We start from the raw sequence: 19,642 nt of genomic DNA, 5'->3' as shown, positions 1-19,642 counted from the left end.
AACCCATCTACAATATAACCTCAGGCCGACCAAAGCCTTGTGAGTAGATTTGGCAGACGAAAACTGAAAGAAGCCCGTCGTATATATATATATGTGTGTATGTATGTATGTGTGTGTATATGTTTGTATGTCTGTGTTTGTCCCCCAAACATCGTTTGACAACCGATGGTGGTGGTGTGTTTACGTCCCCGTAACTAAGCGGTTCGGCAAAAGACCCCGATAGAATGAGTACCAGGCTTCCAAAGAATGAGTCCAGGGGTCGATTTGCTCAACTAAAAGGCGGTGCTCCAGCATGACTGCAGTCAAATAACTAAAACAAGTAAAAGAGTATTTGTTCCTTTGGATAGTGAAGGTTTATCTTTAGCTTTCTTTGGTTCACTCCAAAGGGAATAGTTAAAAGTATTGGTAATATCTAAAAGATTTCTCTTCTTGCATCTTCATTTGTATCGTCAGGATATCAGTGGCAGATGAAGTTGTGTTAAATCTAGATTTCTGCTTTCTTGAGCATCATCAGAAGCAAGGATCCACTAGCAGCCAAATGTTTAGGAAAATTTAGATTACACTGCTTCCGCTGCTAATAATTGATTTTTACCCAGTCAGCCAACTAATTGCAACATGAGTGATTTGTTAATCACCATTTTTCTATATCAGTAGAGGCTAAATTAGTATAAGTATACAGTCGCTTGTGGTTACCCACTCCTGATGATGCTCATAGAAGCAATAATCGAGGTTTTGCGATTCTGCCACCAATGCTGGATGCTTTTTCTATGCTACTGATATATTTTTGTGATTTTTATCCTTATAGGTATATAAGAGATACTTTCTTGAGACGAATACTGCAGTTTACTGCAGTATATCCACATTAAGTAAGATAGGCAGAATGCCATTTTGAACTAATACTGCTTCCATTGCTATCGCAAGTAATGAATTAAGAATGTTAATTAAAACAATGAAGTAAGATAAAATTAATAATTTATGCAGGTCAGGTTATATTGCCATTGAAATTTGTTGTTTCAGTCCAAAATGCAGACATCTTTACTTTCTTCATTTATGTAAATGAGCAAATGTATGTTTCATATACTAGAAATAGCAGCCAAATTTTCTTCAGATCTCTCTTTAATACATTAAAAAAAAGGCTGAGTGACATAATGTCAGTAAAAAGGCAAGATGGTCAAGACTTGAACACATTTGATTATAGGGTTGCTCAATCAGGGTTAACCTGGGGTTAAACAACATCATCATCATTTAATGTCCGCTTTCCTTACTGCCATGGGTTGGACAGTGTGACTGAAAACTGGTAAGCTGGAGAGCAGCACCAGGTTGCAATCTGATTGGCATGGTTTCTTTGGCTTGATGCCCTTCCTAATGCCAACCACTCCAACAACAGCGGTGGAGGCTCAATGGCCCAGTGGTTAGGGCAGCGGACTTGCAGTTGTAAGAACACAGTTTCGATTCCCAGATCGGGTATTGTGAGTGTTTATTGAACAAAAACACCTAAGCTCCATGAGGTTCTGACAGGGGATGGTGGTGAACCCCGCTGTACTCTTTCACCACAACTTCCTCTCTCTTTCTTCCTACTTCTGCCACAAAGCAGAGGAACCATGGTGTAACCCACTATGGAGTGGTAAACTTTCAGACTATAGTCTAGATTGCGAATCCTCTGTACCCCAGGATGATTCAGCTCTCCACCCGTTAAAAGCCACCGTTTACGGAATGAGGATAACAACGTAGCTTTTGTGCCCGTGCAACCGCCAGTCTATCGCGTGTGGTGGGTGGATCTTCAAGTTGCCACATGTCTTCTTAGTAGCTTAGAGTAGGCTTGGATTAGAGATTATTCTTTGTGGCTGATGGCGTGAGTCCTAATTGGAAGAAGAAGAAGAACAACAACAACAACAACCACATTTGTAATAATAGTCCAACTCCAACTGATGTTACTTGTTTTCCCAAAATGTGAAATATATTGTATATTTGTACACCAGAAGGCCTGACATACATTGTATGCATGTAAACCAGTGTAATGTCTGGTGCCTAAAGACTGGAGATATCTGTTTATACTTTTGATGCCAAGTTGGTATTTTGATTCAATGGTTGCAAAGAGCACTCTTATATATGCCCCAGACTAATATATGCTGGTCATATCCCACCATCTTTTTGTAGTTTCACACTTTTCATTTTTGACTTTTCAATAGAGAATGAAGTATTCAACTGCTGTTACCCTAAGAAAACATAAAGGATGCCTCTAAGTAGTATCTCAATTTGCTTGACTTGAAATAGATACCAAATTTCCCTCAAATCACACACTTTTTCTTCTTTTAAATATAACAGCATGGTCATGCTTAGAATAACTTTGATCATAGATTTCCACAAAGATTTCCACAAAGAAAGATGAACACGCATAGGAGTGGCTGTGTGGTTAGTAGCTTGCTTACATACCACAAGGTTCCGGGTTCAGTCCCACTAGGTGGCACCTTGGGCAAGTGTCTTCTACTATAGCCTCGGGCCGACCAAAGCCTTGTGAGTAGATTTAGTAGACGGAAACTGAAAGAAGCCCGTCGTATATATATATATATATATATGTATATGTATATGTGTGTGTGTATGTTTATGTGTCTGTGTTTGTTCCCCCAGCATCGCTTGACAACTGATGGTAGTGTATTTATGTCCCCGTAACTTAGCGGTTCGGCAAAAGAGACCGATAGAATAAGTACTAGGCATCCAAAGAATAAGTCCTGGGATTGATTTACTCGACTGAAGGTGGTGCTCCAGCATGGCCACAGTCAAATGAGTGAAACAAGTAAAAGAGTAAAAAAGGGTAATGTGTAGTTCCTGATATATAATAAAATCAGAAGGGATGGTCATATGTGAAATAGTTTTAATATGGATGAGGACAGCTGCGTAAAGAAGTGCTGGGCCCTAAATGTGGAGGGTACCTGTGGAATGAGTAGACCCAGGAAGATGTGAGGAAAGATCTTTAGATGCTGGGGCCCGCTGAGGAAATGACAAGGGACTAGGGGATGTGGCGATTTGCTGTACTTGATATGGCGCATAAAGCTAAGTAAAATCACTGTGTTCCACACATAAAGGTTTGTTCTTTTAGGTGCCAGTGCCAAATAAAAAGCACCCATGCCAGTGGAATGTAAAATGCATCCAGCGCCCTCTGATAAGTGGTGGGCATTGGGAAGGGCAGTTCCCAGCTGGACAGCTCCATGACAAACCGTCCAACCCATGCCAGCATGGAAAACAGACGTTAAATGACGAAGGCAGTGGTGGCGATGACTTCAACGATGACCGTTTAGTCAGGCCTGATCTAGAGACAAACAACAACATAGAATTTGTAACAGGAAAAAATAAACAACAAACAACAAATTAAAAATCATTCTAAATGTTGAAAGGGTTCATGTGTAAAGTTTTATTTTTTTATTTTTAAATCTTAGAAATTTCTAAAAAAAAGACAAACACGCACACACAAACACACATTCACAAATACTCTCTCTCTCTCTCTCTCTCTCTCTCACACACACACCACAGACATATACATGTGTATGTACAGACAAATATTTACAACAATCACCCATTTAGGTCAAAATGTACAAAACTGGTTCAACAAAATCCATTTCCTTATACGGACATTATACCCATTTCCTGGAAAGATTCAAACACTTCATACAAACTATTTTCAGCCTCAGACTGTCTGTATTCTGTATTCAGATGAGTAAATGAGTTCGCTGAGGCAGCTGCTATTTCATCAGCACTCAAGGCGTTTGCATCCTGAAGGATAAAAAGAGGAAAAGAAACAAAGAATTATTATTATTAAATTCTATTTCACTCAGATATAATTTTCAACATGATTTATAGAAAGAGGAAAAAATTAAATCAAATTAAATTAAATGGAAATATGATAAAATATAAAAGTATCTGAAATGAGTTTCAAAAGAGAAGGAAAAAGAATGCAGGGAGCAAATCCAGTCAGAGATTTAAAGTATTAATAAGAAAAGTAAATAAATTTCAAACTAAAAGGTCAGTTCTTGATCAAACAAACCTTGTGCCACACTATCATACAAATGATGTTGTACATTTTCAATCTTCCATGCAAAACGACTTTGATGATAGGGAAATATCATCTTGCTTGGAAAAAGGTAAGGGTTGGCAACAGGAAAGGCATCCAGCCATAGAAAATTTGTTTCAACAAATTCTCTCTCACTCATGCACAGTGGATGTTAAAGTGATGATGATAAGGACACACACACACATATACATACATACATACATACATATATACAAACATACATACATACAAACATACATACATACATACATACAAACAAACATACATACATACATACAAACAAACATACATACATGCATGCATACATACATACATACATACATACATACATGCATACAAACATACATACATACATACATACATGCATACATACATGCATACATACATACATACATACATACATACATACATACATACATACATACATACATACATACATACATACATACATACATACATACACACACACACACACTCACACACATGTACACACACACATATATTTACCTTTTTAGAAAGCTTGTCAAACACATTTTTTAGATCAGTTTGATTTTGGTTTTGTAAAAGAATCGGTTTATCAGAAAGCAGCTCCAGTTTAACATTTGGTTGATGAGCATTGACCAATTCTAAGGAAATAATTACCTAAAACAGGAAAAAAAAAATATATATATATACATATATATAAAGTTTATTTTCATCTGATATCAATCAGTCACAGATTTCAGTGATGAAGTCTCAGTGTGACCATTTGATTGGTTGCTAGAAGAAATAGTCTTCATCCTATCATCTTAAAACAAAAAAACTCTAAGAAATATTGAACAATGTAGTCTTAGATACATTATCCCAAGAAGAAATAAACAAGTTAACCACGGTTATTTTGATCAAAGGTTTACTGGATCAGGCTTGTTGCTAAACAATAGCAACAATAATGGAACACAAACCAAACTGAGAATCTCTATATAACAATAGAATATCCCTCAACTCATCCTACCATTTTAATGAAATAAGAAAGAGACATTGGATCTTAACAAGGTGACCTTATCCCCAATAGACACCCTTTCCCATGCACACAAGAACTAAATACTTTTTTAATATGACCAATGTTAGTGTTAATCTTTCCTGTCTAGGGAATATTACTAGCAACTGTGTTCTAATGAACAAAGTTGCTAGTAAAAGCATATACATAAAAGGGCACCATTCGAGCGTGATCGTTACCAACGTCGCTTCACTGACACCTGTGCCAGTGGCACATGTAATAAGATTCGAGTGAGGTCGTTGCCAGTACCGGTGGCACATAAAAGCACCCACTACACTCTCAGAGTGGTTGGCGTTAGGAAGGGCAACCAGCTGTAGAAACTCTGCCAGATCAAGATTGGAGCCTGGTGCAGCCATCTGGTTTGCCAGCCCTCAGTCAAAAATCGTCCAACCCATGCTAACATGGAAAGCAGACGTTAAACGATGATGATGATGATGATGATGACATCTGCAGCCCTTATTTACAGACCTAACTACAACAACTGCTGAAACCAATTGAATGTGTCTACTGGCTGGTTTCTACCTTTCAAAAGCAGCTGTTTACAGTGTGACCCTTAGTCCAATTGGTGATTTCCCAAGGACTCACAGCCAACTTTGAGAGAATGATCATCATCATTGTTAGTGTCGTTGCTGTTTGTTTGTTTGTTGAGCGAAGCTGTCTTCGTCCGTAGTAGAAGTCAAAAACGTGGTCCTTTGCTATTCATAAGACCCGCAGAAGACAAAGCAGGTCAATCCCCGACAACGAGAGCATCGATGGATGGATGAATGTGCATCCAGGCTCAGCGGTTGCGTAGGAAGTCGAGGACAAGAAACAGGAAGAAAGAGTGAGAGAAAGTTGGAGCGAAAGAGTACAACAGGGGTTGCCACCCCCCCTGCCAGAGACTCGTGGAGCTTTAGGTGTTTTCTCTCAATAAACACACACATCGCCCAGTCTGGGAATCGAAACCATGATCCTCTGACCGCGGGTCCACTGCCCTAACCACTGGGCCATTGTGCCTCCACTGTTGTTGCTGTCGTCATCCTTATTGTTGTTGTTGTTATTCCCTTTCCCATGCTCACATGAGTTACATAAAATATGATGAGGTAGATTTTCTACAGGCAAATGCCCTCTCTATTGTCAATCCTTGTCTGCTTTCAAGTAAAGTAATATTCCCCATAGCTGGCTGGACATATTTTCATAGAAGATTGAAAATCTTCTATTTCATAGAAATATGCTGTGCACGAGAAGACCAAGCAAGCCAAGTGAGACCATAACCCACGGCCTATGACAGTGGTGTAACCAGCCCACTTATGCGTACCTTTCTTGGACACTAAACTCTGCTTGCGAAGACCTGTTGAGGCAAGTGAAATCGAAATCAAATTTGATGACAGCACCACATGACTGGTATCCATGGTAGTGGAGCACTAAGAGCACCATCCGAGCATGATCATTGCCAGGGCCGTTGACTGTGATCGTTACCAGCATCGCCTTACTGGCCCTTGTGCCGGTGGCATGTAAAAGTACCTACTAAACTCTCGGAGTGGTTGGTATTAGGAAGGGCATCCAGCTGTAGAAACTCAGCCAGATCAGATCGGAGCCTGGTGCAGTCTCCTGGCTCACCAGTCCCTAGTCAAACTGTCCAACTCATGCCAACATGGAAAGCGGACGTTAAACGATGGTGATGATGAAGATGAAGGGAAACAAAAGACATCACTTATATGACAGTGAGACACGTTTACAACATGTACAATGTCAATGATTTAGAGATCAACAGATGAGAACCATGGCATCTCAGTAAATAGTAAATGAACCTCAACAGAACTACTATAATTATGCTCCTTTATAGGTAACATAACAACAACAAGCTACAAAAGCATTACTGTGCTTCTGTAAAGCTCAAAAATTTCTAGGTGTCTTTTAACGGTTATTTAATACTCAAGTTCAGTACTGTATTATCTGGGTCATTTTCACCAACACTGGCAACTTGACAACGTCTCAGCTTAATCAGTCATTCCTAAATAACCCAAAAGGGATCCTGCTCCCTTCAGATAACAGGTTCTGTTCCCTTATTTTTTTTTATTAGCCCAGGTGGCACGTAAAAAGCACCCACTACACTCGCGGAGTGGTTGGCGTTAGGAAGGGCATCCAGCTGTAGAAACACTGCCAGATCAGACTGGAGCCTGGGGCAGCCCCTGGCTCCCCAGACCCCGGTCGAACCGTCCAACCCGTGCTAGCGCGGAAAACGGACGTTAAACGATGATGATGATGATGATGATGATGATGACTGGGTTCTCTTGCCTGTGTGGCATAGTGCAGAGTCCTGTTGCCAGACATAGGGTCTTCCAGCAGCCACCCTCTTGACACAAGGCATTACTACCTCCTTCAGGCATTCAATGTAGACCTCTGTATTAAGTGGTTGGTGTTAGGAAGGGCATCAGCTGTAGAAACTCTACCAGATCAAGATTGGAGCCTGGTGCAGCCATCTGGTTCACGAGCCCTCGGTCAAAATCGTCCAACTCATGCTAACATGGAAGGCGGACATTAAACGATGATGATGATGATGATGATGATGATGAATGAGTAATAAATAAACAAATAAATAAAGAAATAAATGACTTACAGTTATGTGCTGCAAGAGAGTAAACTTCATCTTTTTGCCAGAGCGACTTATAACTGTAACATGATTATCACCACGGGTTATGGAGCCATGACCCCATTCCATCTTTTGATTTGCTGCGGAGAACTCTACAACTTTATCTTGCTTGTCTTTCAAATAAACTGGACCTTTCAGACCAAAGCTGGTGGAAATAATAAATGAATTGTGTTTTATTTATCTCAAGGAAATAGTTGTTTATAAATATATCTATGTACATAAATGTGTAATGGTGTCTGTGTATGTGTGTGTTTGGGAGTTACTCTAATGCCTCCCACACCGTCGAACCAATTTTAATGATTTTAGGCACATAGGTAGATCACATATCCTGAAATTCAAATAAGACCAGAATTTTTCGAAAACTTGATAATGCTCAATTGGCATTGATTTTTGTGAGCTCAATCAGGTGTTTGAATGGAAATTCCCATAACGATGTTATTTTTCCAGCAGCTTTTGTATTTTTGTCCAATTTTGACTGCCGAACCAGATATAACATTTTAATAGGTAATAGTTGGCATGGGGAACATAGAAGATTTCAATAGAAGGTCAGAGGTGGGCTTAACTTCAACACGGAAAACTTTATATATATATATATATAGGGTGCAGTGAATAAACTGTCATCTAAGCTACACAAAAATGAAAGTAACACTGACATCTTATTTTGACAGATATATTTACCAAAATTGCATTAAAATATTTTGAAAAACTAAAGAGTAAATCCATTCAATAAAATTGCCATTGGCTTCAACCACAGCCTCCAGATGACTTCGGAATCTCCTGCAACTCTTCTGCATGGTCAATGCTGCCAAAATCCTTGCCTTCAGTTCATCAACTGCACCCCACACATAATAATCAAGGGGGTTGCAGTCCGGGGAGTTAGGTGGCCAGATGTTAAGGGTGATGTGGTTGCAGAAATTGTCTGACAGCCATGACTGGGTTCTCTTGCTTGTGTGACATAGTGCAGAGTCCTGTTGCTAGACATAAGGTCTTCCAGCAGCCACCCTTTTCATCCAGGGCAGCACTACCTCCTCCAGGCACTCAATGTAGGCCTCCTTGTTGAGTCTGAGGCCATGTGGGAAGATGAATGGAAGCATAACGTCGCCATCACTAGTGATCACTCCAAACACCATGATGTTGACTGGATGTTTGATTTTTATCACTCTCGGTTCATGTGTCGGGGACATGGCAAGCCAACAATTGTTTTGTGTGCTCACCATCTGATCCTGGCAGAAATTTTTCCTTAGTTATATTGAATTGCCTCCCCTGCACAGCATGTAGGAACACTGACAAACTTGGTCAAAAACCTGACATAATTGTCAATGTTTATTTTGTTATATAATAGATTCATTTGGATCCCCTCCTAATTTCAAATATTACTGATTTCAAATTTTGGCACAAGGCCAGCAATTTTAAGGAGGGTGTAAGTCGATTACATCGACTTCAGTGCTCAGCTGGTACTTATTTTGTCAACCCTGAAAAGTTAGCCTCGGCAGAATTTGACAGACAAAATGCTAAGCATTTTACCCAGCATGCTAACGATTCTGCCAGCTCAACACCTTAAGCTTTAAATAAATACACCACTTCTGAATTAAGTACTTTTCTCCTCTTTACGTCAACATGTTCATCCCTATATGTGCGTGTTTGTGTGTGGTGCAAAAATTATAAATAACTCAAAGGTAAGGAAGAGATAAAGAGTATTAGGCTACACAGTCAGAGAAAAATAAAAGGAAAAGTATTTTATGTTTCAAGCAAATGCCCTTCTTCAAGGAAGAAAAGATGAGGAGAGAAAAAAAGATCGAGAAAGAAAAGAGCAATGGCAAAATGACTGGGAGTAGGAAGAGGTCACTAAAAGCATGAGTGGCAAGGGGAACAACCCTGAAGGATAATTGAAGCATGGGTAACAAGTGAGACAAGTGTGAACCTAGCATATGTGTGTGTGAGTGTGTACGTGTGTATGAAGTAAGTGCATGGAGCCTTAAGATTCTCCCTACACACACATACACATGCATGCACACACACACAAACACACACACATACACTACACATGCACGCAGAGTGTTATACACAGTCCATGACCATTATCTTAAGACAAATTGTGTGCTGAACATACCGAGGTACAAAGACAAGGACCCCATTGGATCTTAGCTGAATCACAATAGCTTCAGCAATAACATCTTCCTTATTTTTGTCAAAAGATTTGTCCTTGAAATATAAAGCTTGGAACATTTTCTGTGAATCACGTTGAGCATTCTGTGCTGCCTGAAAAACAAAAACAAATTGTTACAGTTTAATTTAATTTCTGTATATTTTTATAATGTACAGAGAGAATAAGGGAGTACAATGCACTCATAACCTTTATAAGGGGTCTCATGACATTAGTAGGAGAAAAATGGGGGCAAAATCCTTTTAATTGTTGTTTAGACTTGCTCCAAGTTAATCTTGACAATTTTAACTTACAATGAAAAACATTCCAGCCATAGCCATCACATCAAGGTTCATTACATATGATAACATTATCCAACGTGGCCTTCTTTCTAAGACTGTTAGGTGCGATTTGAAGAAGTCTTGACTCTTGTGTCTAGGAGAGAGAGCAAGCACATTGCCTTGATAACATGTGTAGATCTGTGTGGCAGTGAGAAAAAGGCTGTTGACATCCCTCAAAACTGGTTGCCTGTTATGAGTGTTTGTAACAGAGTGAATTCTGCCAATGATAGCAAACAGCCAGATGAGGATAGGGTCAAGCAGGATGATGTCATATTAGGCCAAACATCCATGATTAGATACAATCCATCTAGCAGGCTTCAGTACAGTTTCTGTCCATTCAACAGAAACATAGGATCAAACCTGGAACCATACGACTGTGATTTTATTTTGTTGTTTTTATCTTTTAGTCAGGAAGATAAGGCGGTGCCAATAACCCTTTCTAAGGCCTCTGAGACTGGAGAAAGGGAGAGGGAGGGGGGAGGGATATCAATATTCTCAAACCAGAGATCTGGGCTGAGTGGCTTTTTTCTAAAGGCACCTAATGGCCTGGTGTTAGTGTTAAACTGATCAAGTCATTAAATCTATTGTCTGCAGTAGGATTTGAACTCAGAACAAACACAATGCATCGTATTTGAAGCTGCACCATTTCCAGCAAGTTCACTGCCTCAGACTAGTCCCATGTTTGTTGACCTTGGAAAGATGAAAGGCAAAGTTAACCTTGATGGGATTTGAACTCAAACCATAAGGTGTCAGAATAAATGTCATAATGCTTTTCGTCCATTGCTTTAAGCACTATTGATTCGATCAGCTTGCTGCCTCGGCATTACAATAATAATAATGAAGGCGGGTGTATGTCACATTCTGCTCCATGTAAATGATAGCAACGATAATGATGAGGATGATGATGATGGTGGTGGCTGTGGTGGTGGCAGTGGTGGTAAAGGAGGGCATATGGCTTACTCTGTGCTTCATGTTAATGTGGTCGCAGAACTTCTGCAGTTCTTCATTGCCAGGTAGCTTGTAGTCATCAGGACCTTCCCCAATCGCTGACAAGAGTTGATGGTGGACCTCAAGTAAAAAAAAAAAAAGAGCAAATATTAAAGCAGTAATGGAAATAATTTACATTAATTCATTTCAAAGAGACACAAAAACTGTGAAACTAAGGAACCACGCCAAAATTTTAAACATTGCCAATTTTTTAACCCCTTTGATACCAACCCACCTGAGACTACCCCAGGTTCTATGACATAAATTTTTTGTTTTAAAGTCATAAAAAACATTCAAGCGAGGGCATTGCCAGTGCCGCTGGACTGGCTCCTGTGCAGGTGGCACACAAAAGGCACCAGTTGAGCATGGCTGTTGCCAGTACTGCTTGACTGGCCCCCATGCCGGTGGTACGTAAAAGCACCCACTACGCTCTCGAGTAGTTGGCGTCAGGAAGGGCATCCAGCTGTAGAAACTCAACCAGATCAGATTGGAGCCTGGTGCATCCACCTGGTTCGCCAGACTTCAGTCAAATCGTCCAACCCATGCTAGCATGGAAAGCGGACGTTAAACATTGATGATGTACAGAATCATATTTACAGGAAAGAGATTAGATAAACTTACAAGGATATCAGCATATCGACGAATAGGTGACGTAAAATGTGTGTAGACATCCAGAGCTAATCCATAGTGGAAGAAATTATCCCGATTTAAAGAGCCTGTTGAGAAATATAGTGACTGGGGCATTGCTAAGACTGCCATCATTCGTAAAAGCTGAAAACAGACAAATAAGAAAACATGAATTAATATGCAAACATCAGAGACAGTTGCTAAGAGGACGAAAATGTATGACAAAGTGGAACACAAGTTAGTCACTCTTGTAGTCAATCATGTAGAACACAGAAGTGTCTTAATTAATAATTGACATACTTGTGTCATCAGCTACAAGAATAAAGGATATGCTCCACAAAGGAGCAACTACAGAGGTATCAGTTTGGTGGGCCAGGTTATGAAAGTAACTGCAAGAGTTATTGCACAACAGATTGAACAAAGAGTAAATTTGTCTTGCAAGTTACTTGGTAACCCTGCTGGTGTTGGTGCCACGTAAAACGCATCTATTCCACACTGCGACACTTGGAAGGGCATCCAACTGTAAAAACCATGCCAAAACTGTCCTCATCTGTGCTGGTGCCATGTAAAAAGCACTCAGTCCACTCTGCAGGGTGGTTGGTGTAAGGAGGTGTATCCTGCCGTAAAAACCATGTAGCCTTGGGTAGTCTTATACTTGGTCAGCTCCTCTCAAACTGTCCAACCCATGCCTGCATGGAAGGTGGACACTAACGATGATGATGATGCCGTTTAGGTTTTGTTCCTGCAATGAGTTGCACTGATACACTTTTCCAAGTAAGGCAATGACAACAGCTGTTCTCACTAAAAAGTCAAAACACTCAGTCTACAATTTGGTGACCTGAAAAGGTCTATGACAGGGCACTGTATTCAGTAAGGTGGAAAAGGAGATGAATGGTTTGTGAGAGTCATGCAAGCCCTGTACAGATACTTTGAGCACAGAGAAAGTTAACAATGAATTCAGAAAATAAATATAATATGCAGGTAGGTGTCCAACAGAGATCAAATCTCAGTATCCTTTGGTTTATTATAATTTTCTGGACTACAACAGATGAGTTGAAGACCTGCTAAAATGAGGCTGAAGATGATGAGTTGGGGATAAAATCTAATGTTTGTTAAAAATGAGGCAGCTATGGACATGAGTGGAGGCGCAATGGCCCAGTGGTTAGGGCAGCGGACTCGCGGTCGGAGGATCGCGGTTTCGATTCCCAGACAGGACGTTGTGTGTTTATTGAGCAAAAACACCTAAAAGCTCCACGAGGCTCTGCCAGGGGGTAGTGGCGACCCCTGTTGTACTCTTTCACGCCAACTTTCTCTCACTCTTTCTTCCTGTTTCTTGAGTAACACTGTGATGGACTGGCATCTCGTCCAGCTTGGGGGAACACATACGCCACAGAAACCGGGAAACCGGGCCCATGAGCCTGGCTAAGCTTGAAAAGGATGCATAAATAAATAATGGACATGATGCAGTCTAAATAGATAAAAACATGCCAGTGACATGTTTGTTATCAAGCAACAATCAGATTTCTCATGAAGCACAAATACCCAATCTTCAGAGAGATCAATCTTGAATTTTGAGAATTTATCTCCCTTTAGTTTGAGAGTCAGAATTGCCGTTGGGCTTTCATTTTCTTTCACCAACAAAAATACAAATTTCAATATGTATAGAATTGCTTGAATTATTCAGTACACCATCACCTACTGAATTATCTAAATTTATGACATTGGCCCACTTGAGTCGCTTCCCTTGGTTAATATTTTTGTAATATGAAAATAAATATGTCAGTGTGTGGGTCTGCTGGTGTGCATATCTTTATCGTTTATCTTTTATTTGTTTCAGCCATTGGAGTGTGGTCAAGCTGGGGCACCACCTTGGAAAGTTTTGGTCAAAGAAATCAATTCCAGTACTGGTGCTTATTTTGTTGGTCTCCTTTGCCAAACCACTAAGTTAAACAAATCAACACCAGCTGTCAAGTGGTAGGAAGGGGGTGGGGCAAAAACACGCACACACACATACGTATATGTGTCTATAGCACAGGCTTTCACACACTTTGTTTACCAATTTCACTTACAAGGTATTGGCTGGCCCAGGGCCACTTGCTCAAGGTGTTGTGCAGAGGGACTGAACCTGAAACTACATGGTTGCAAATCAAGCTTCCAAACCACACAACCATGATCGTGTATATGTATGAATGGTATGTATATGTGTGTATGTGTGAATGCGTGTATATCTGTATGTATGTATGTAAGTACTGACACGTGTATACATGATGGTCTTTTACTCATATTAAATATAAAAGATAAAAAGAAAAAAGAAGGAAAAGAAAACTAGTTTCACCTTGTTGAAGTAGATGTCGTTAGGATCAACACACCTGTCAAGAGAATCAGCCAGCGATTTATTGGAAGAGGTATCAATGGTGAAGTTTTTCACCTTAGCAAAATCAATAATGTCTTGAAAGAATTCCTGACGTGGTAAAGGATGGTGCCGTAACTGAAAAATATTCAGACAGAAAAAGACAATTAATGCAATCACACAAACGATATATTTTTGTTTATATTAGTTCTAATTAAAATGATGATACAATATAATCAATTTAAAATTACTTTCTTCAATAACCAAGGTAGACTTAACCTGTCATCTTGTTCAACACCATTCCTTCTTCTACGGAGGTTTTTTAGTAAAGACCACACTATTGGAAGTATTTCGACTGAGTCTGTGACTTAATCATCACTTCCTCCCTTTATCCTGGCAGTATTAGAAATCTTGAGAAAAAGGGTCACTGATGCACCCCTTTTACATCTAAGTCATAACAAAAGGGTTTTTCTCTTTTCATATTTATAGTAATATACACATAAAAAGGACTATGTTATTGATGGCTGTTGTTGTTTAGCCTTTCCCATTTCCCTTAGTTAACTCAGACAGAGTATATACATGATCAAAGGGGTTCCAGCTGTGACCATCAATTGTCATTCTTCATGATATACAACAAAAGAACAGACCAACAGCTGACGACAGTTCTGCATAATTCTTTATCCATTTGGCAATTCTACACAAGAATATTACAAAAGACACAATGGAAACATCTCAAAAGTAGAATGCTTATTGTACTTCAAGAGTAAATCCTGGCACTTATTAAAAATGACAGCCATCTAATTGGAACAGGGTACAGAAAGCTGGCATGTAGCCCCCTTCTAACTGTCAGTCACGAAAAAAAATTAGGGATTTACATTAAAATCAAATTCATTATTTAAACTCGTTTTTTATATTTTAGACAGATAAATGCATGGCTTGTATTCAAGCAAGAAACACCACTGTGACCTTTGATGATATTTCCCAACAAAATTTAAGGTGGAAGTTGTGTAGTAGGATTTCCCAGCAATGGCAAACCATAGCCTGGTTTTCCAAAACACTTTCCATTCCATCCAAGTGAGAACTCCTACTCTTAACAATATTGTGGGTTCTTCAGCTTCTAATTTCATATATGACAAAATTACAAATATTAGTTTCAAATTTCAGGGGTTGGGATTTGTTGATCACACTGACCCCAGTGTATGACTGGTACTTATTTTATTGACCCTGAAAGGATGAAAGATAAAGTCAACCTCAGCAGAATTTGAACATAGGACGTTAATACCACTGAGTATTTTGCCTGGCATGCTAACAATTCTGCCAGCTCACTGTCTTACAAAGTTACAAATATTAGAACTCATTATCTTTTCTCTTCCACTGTACGAGGTACTCACTGAGAATTAAATTAAGACTACACTTACCAATGCATGGTTAATAAATGTTGAAGATATTTTCCGAGCTACCCATTCATTGGCTAAAATCATGCACTCAGCTACTGTATCATGAACTTCTAAATGCTGAAAGTATGATGAAATAAAAAGAAAAAAGAAAATAAGAGAGTCAAGACTATTGAAAAGATTGCAAGATGCAACGAAAATTTTAGGAAAATAAAAATATAAAATAAGTGGAAATTTCACCAGTGAGTGTTTTACATTATAAGGCACAAAAAGAAAATGACTCTCCCCAGACACAACAGAATATGCTTCAATACACGAACTCATATAAAGAATCTTGCAAACCAAATCCAAAAACGAAAGAAAATAAGAGAAAAAAATTAATAAACAAAATTTTTTGTTATTTTGGGATTGGAAGCTTTTTTTTTATTATTATTATTATTATCCAAATTCAAAAGTTTGAATTAGTTCCTGAGTCTGATGGTTCATTGTTTTTAAGCTGAACTATTTTGGTACCAAATGTCATGAGATAGTCCTTACATCATCCCCTCATACCCTCACTCGACTTCTATATCAAAGTTAGAATTATTTCAGATAAAATCTTGCCAGAGACTGTCCTGTCAAGCTGTCCAATCCATGTCAGCATGGAAAATGGGCATTAAATGATGATGATGGTGGTGGTGATGATAAAAGAAAGGAAGAAAGAAGCCATCAATTAAAAGGATATAGACACTACACTTTCTGCCAGTTTAGCCCCAGTTTAACTCTGATTTCAAGCAGGTCTATGATCAAAGACATTCCTGCCATGACCAACATGTCAGTTTCATATCATTCACCACAGTAGTGGTTGGATATGTTCTTAAGTCCACTATTTCGTCAATTGCAGCAGCTTCCAAGCTTCACTACTAATTCAGTTCCCAACTAAATTGCAAACCATTAATAGTTTTAAAGAGGATACCTCCTCAACTACACTTTGGAATAAATAGTTTGAGAGAGTCTGCTGAATGGCAGTGAAATATGTGCTGAGGACATGCATAAGCTCACAAGTTGTCCTCAGTGAGATTTGAACTCGAAAAGCAAAGATCCAAAATAAATAACATAAAGTATTTTCTCTGAATGTTCTAACAATTCTATGTTAGCCATAACAATCGCAAACACAAAATTATTGGGAAAAAAAGTGATTCCTTTAAGGTTTAACTGTTATCTTCCTAGGCGCAAGAGTGGCTGTGTGGTAAGTCGCTTGCTTACCAACCACATGGTTCTGGGTTCAGTCCCACTGCGTGGCACCTTGGGCAAGTGTCTTCTACTATAGCCTTGGACCGACCAAAGCCTTGTGAGTGGATTTGGTATACGGAAACTGAAAGAAGCCCGTCGTATATATGTATATATGTGTGTGTGTGTGTGTGTGTGTGTGCATATGTTTGTGTCTCTGCGTTTGTTCCCCCAGCATCGCTTGACAACCAATGCTGGTGTGTTTACATTCCCGTAACTTAGTGGTTCGGCAAAAGAGACCAATAGAATAAGTACTAGGCTTACAAAGAATAAGTCCTGGGGTTGATTTGCTTGACTAAAGGTGGTGCTCCAGCATGGCTGCAGTTAAATGACTGAAACAAGAAAAAGAGTAAAAGAGTATGTTTCTATACCTTGTCAATGATTAACTCAGAAATGTTTTTCTTTTCATCAACAACCGGCCGAACTTCGAGGCCATCGAGATCTAGAGCCCCTTTTTCTTTCCTCTCAGCTTTCAGTTGGAATGCTATTTCCATAAGTAAGCGGATGGCAACACGAAGTTCTTCAACTCTGTAATGATAACGATAAAAGAAACTGTGAGTTAGGTCAGTCATTTGAAAACGCAATGACCTAATATCATTCATGATGATTGATGAGGTTAATGAAGGATGAGGGCCCAGGACACTGTTGCTCAACCTGCTAAATATCAGAAACAGATGGATGGATGGATGATATACAGAGCACAGGTATGTATAGAGGCAAAAGGATGCATCTCTCCCTCCCCACCCACTGTCTTTAAATATGAGTTTGTGTGTGTGTGTATCAAACATTACACTGAAGAGATTCTTACCCACAAACATGGACTTTTATAATTTTGTTATGGGTAAGAATCGAAACAATTGTATATAATTCGTATTTGATATTTATTTATTACATTATATTATTACATGAATATAATATAATATTATGTTAATAAATTTTAATTTTTGAATTGGCAATTGTATATCTCCATTTCCTTTTCCTTTTTATAAAATTAATATATATCCATGTGAATTGTAAAGTTTTACTCAACTAAACTGGATATTAAACAGTTGAGCCACTGAAAACTTGGATGCTTTCTTCCCTCTAAGAGAAACCAATTTTACTTACATTGGATGTGTGTGTGTGTGTGTGCATAATACAAAATTAGGGAATGGGGTAGATAAAATTGTAGTATCACAGCTACAATTTCCATTTGATTTTTTTGATGTCGATGTACTTGACTCAATAGGTCTCCTCAAGCACAGCAGGTTGCCCTTCGATCCAAGGTAAGCACAACAGGCTGTTCTGTGATCCAAGGTACTTTGGATGGGCTGGGGCTTCTATGTGAAGCTGGTGCAGGAAACAGCCATGAACTCACGTTATTTGTCGAGTATTCGCAGTCACAGCATATGAATGTGTAAATGGATGGGTGGAAGAGCAGACAGGTAGACAGACAGATAGATAGATAGATAGACTGATAGATAGACAGACAGACTGAGTGATAGGTAGATAGGTAGACAGATAAAACAATACCTTTGGTGTTTGTCTGTTCCTAATGTTTCCAGTTCTGTAATCTTTGAGGAAGCCTCTTCTACTGTAGCTCCATCAGCTAAGGCCTGAGCTGTCTGTCAAATTACAACCACAGTTTAATGCACAATACTATAGTGATTTTGAACATTTAAACATATAAACATGTAAAGACAAATTTTCATGTCTAGTTCTCCTTGTATTGTAGGAAGCAGGTTGGAGACCTGAGACATTTTCAAACAATATGAAATAAGGAAAAGTAGAGAGCACAGGAGTAGAAGGAGAGAGAGAGAGAGAGAGAGAGAGAGAGACAGAGAGACAGACAGACAGACAGACAGACAGATAGATATGGAAAAGAAGACTTAGAAAGGGACAGAGACAGAAAGTGAGAGATAATTTGCAGAAATAGTTTGCAGTTTATTAATTGTAAAGATGAATTAAGTATTTTAAAGTTATTAACATTACAAAGCCAAACTTTTTAATCAACTTCTGCAACATGCTGGGATTTTAAAGTTATTACTACCATACCAATAAAATGTGGGTTACCATATATATATATGTATATATAGATAGATATATTTATACTTAGGTGTGTGTGTGTATGCCCACAGTCAACTGACTGAAACAATTAGAAGAATATATATATCATCATCATCATCATTTAAAATCTATTGTCCATGCTGGCATGGGTTGGATGGTTTGACCGCGGCTGGCAAGCAGAGGGGCCGCCGCCGCCGTTATTGTTGTTGTTGTTATTATTATTATTCAGGTCACTGCCTGGAATCGAACATGGAATCTTGGGGTTAGTAGCCCGCGGTCTTAACCACTATGCCTTAAGCCCGTGGGCATATCCGTCAAATGTAAATAAGGTACATAATTCCTCATCTCTTAATTATAGAACTGAGTGATTAAGATGACGACATCTTTACAACTGAATAAAAGGTAAGATCTCTCTCTTTCTTTCTCTCCACCTCTTCCAATCTTTGCAAAATTTCAACCACAATTCTCCTTTATTTTATTTATTGATTTTTTAAAAATTATTTTTCAAATTCTTTTCACACATCCAGCAGAAACAAGTGAAGAATTGAGAATAAAAGCATCAAAGTCTTACCTCATATGTTAATTTATACGAAGAATTAATCAGAGTCCGGCCATACCAGACATCAAGGACATTGAAGCTGGCATCCATCTCCCACATAACACTCACAGAACATCTGCAAAGATACATTAACGAATGATTCTGCTTCAACACCAAAAACCTTTGCCATATTACAAAACAGACACATTTCCT

At 38.9% G+C, this 19,642-nt stretch overlaps 1 protein-coding gene across 4 annotated transcripts in view; it reads right to left on the bottom strand.

Annotated features, from left to right (window-relative positions):
• LOC115220508 (DIS3-like exonuclease 1) overlaps window positions 1–19,642 on the bottom strand; it is a 47,083-nt gene that overhangs the window by 10,073 nt on the left and 17,368 nt on the right. For 2 of the 4 annotated variants that reach the window (XR_005002437.1, XR_005002436.1), the window contains exons 14-24: window positions 19,463–19,565; window positions 18,358–18,449; window positions 17,217–17,373; window positions 15,601–15,696; window positions 14,168–14,320; window positions 11,827–11,976; window positions 11,179–11,286; window positions 9,845–9,993; window positions 7,702–7,879; window positions 4,574–4,708; window positions 3,513–3,768 (exon numbers count right to left, since the gene is read on the bottom strand). Coding sequence is in view for 2 of the 4 variants with exons in the window: in XM_029790644.2 (XP_029646504.1) it covers window positions 3,619–3,768; window positions 4,574–4,708; window positions 7,702–7,879; window positions 9,845–9,993; window positions 11,179–11,286; window positions 11,827–11,976; window positions 14,168–14,320; window positions 15,601–15,696; window positions 17,217–17,373; window positions 18,358–18,449; window positions 19,463–19,565 (1,471 nt within the window). In the remaining 2 variants the exon portion in view is untranslated. Of the gene's footprint in view, window positions 1–3,366; window positions 3,769–4,573; window positions 4,709–7,701; window positions 7,880–9,844; window positions 9,994–11,178; window positions 11,287–11,826; window positions 11,977–14,167; window positions 14,321–15,600; window positions 15,697–17,216; window positions 17,374–18,357; window positions 18,450–19,462; window positions 19,566–19,642 lie in introns of those variants that run through there. The other 2 variants (XM_029790644.2, XM_036509883.1) reach the window with 1 other exon arrangement.

The sequence above is a fragment of the Octopus sinensis genome, linkage group LG16 (assembly GCF_006345805.1).
Source record: "Octopus sinensis linkage group LG16, ASM634580v1, whole genome shotgun sequence".
NCBI lineage: Eukaryota > Metazoa > Mollusca > Cephalopoda > Octopoda > Octopodidae > Octopus > Octopus sinensis.
The sequence above is the reverse complement of the archived record's forward strand: the minus strand, read 5'-3'. Positions and strand labels throughout refer to the sequence as shown.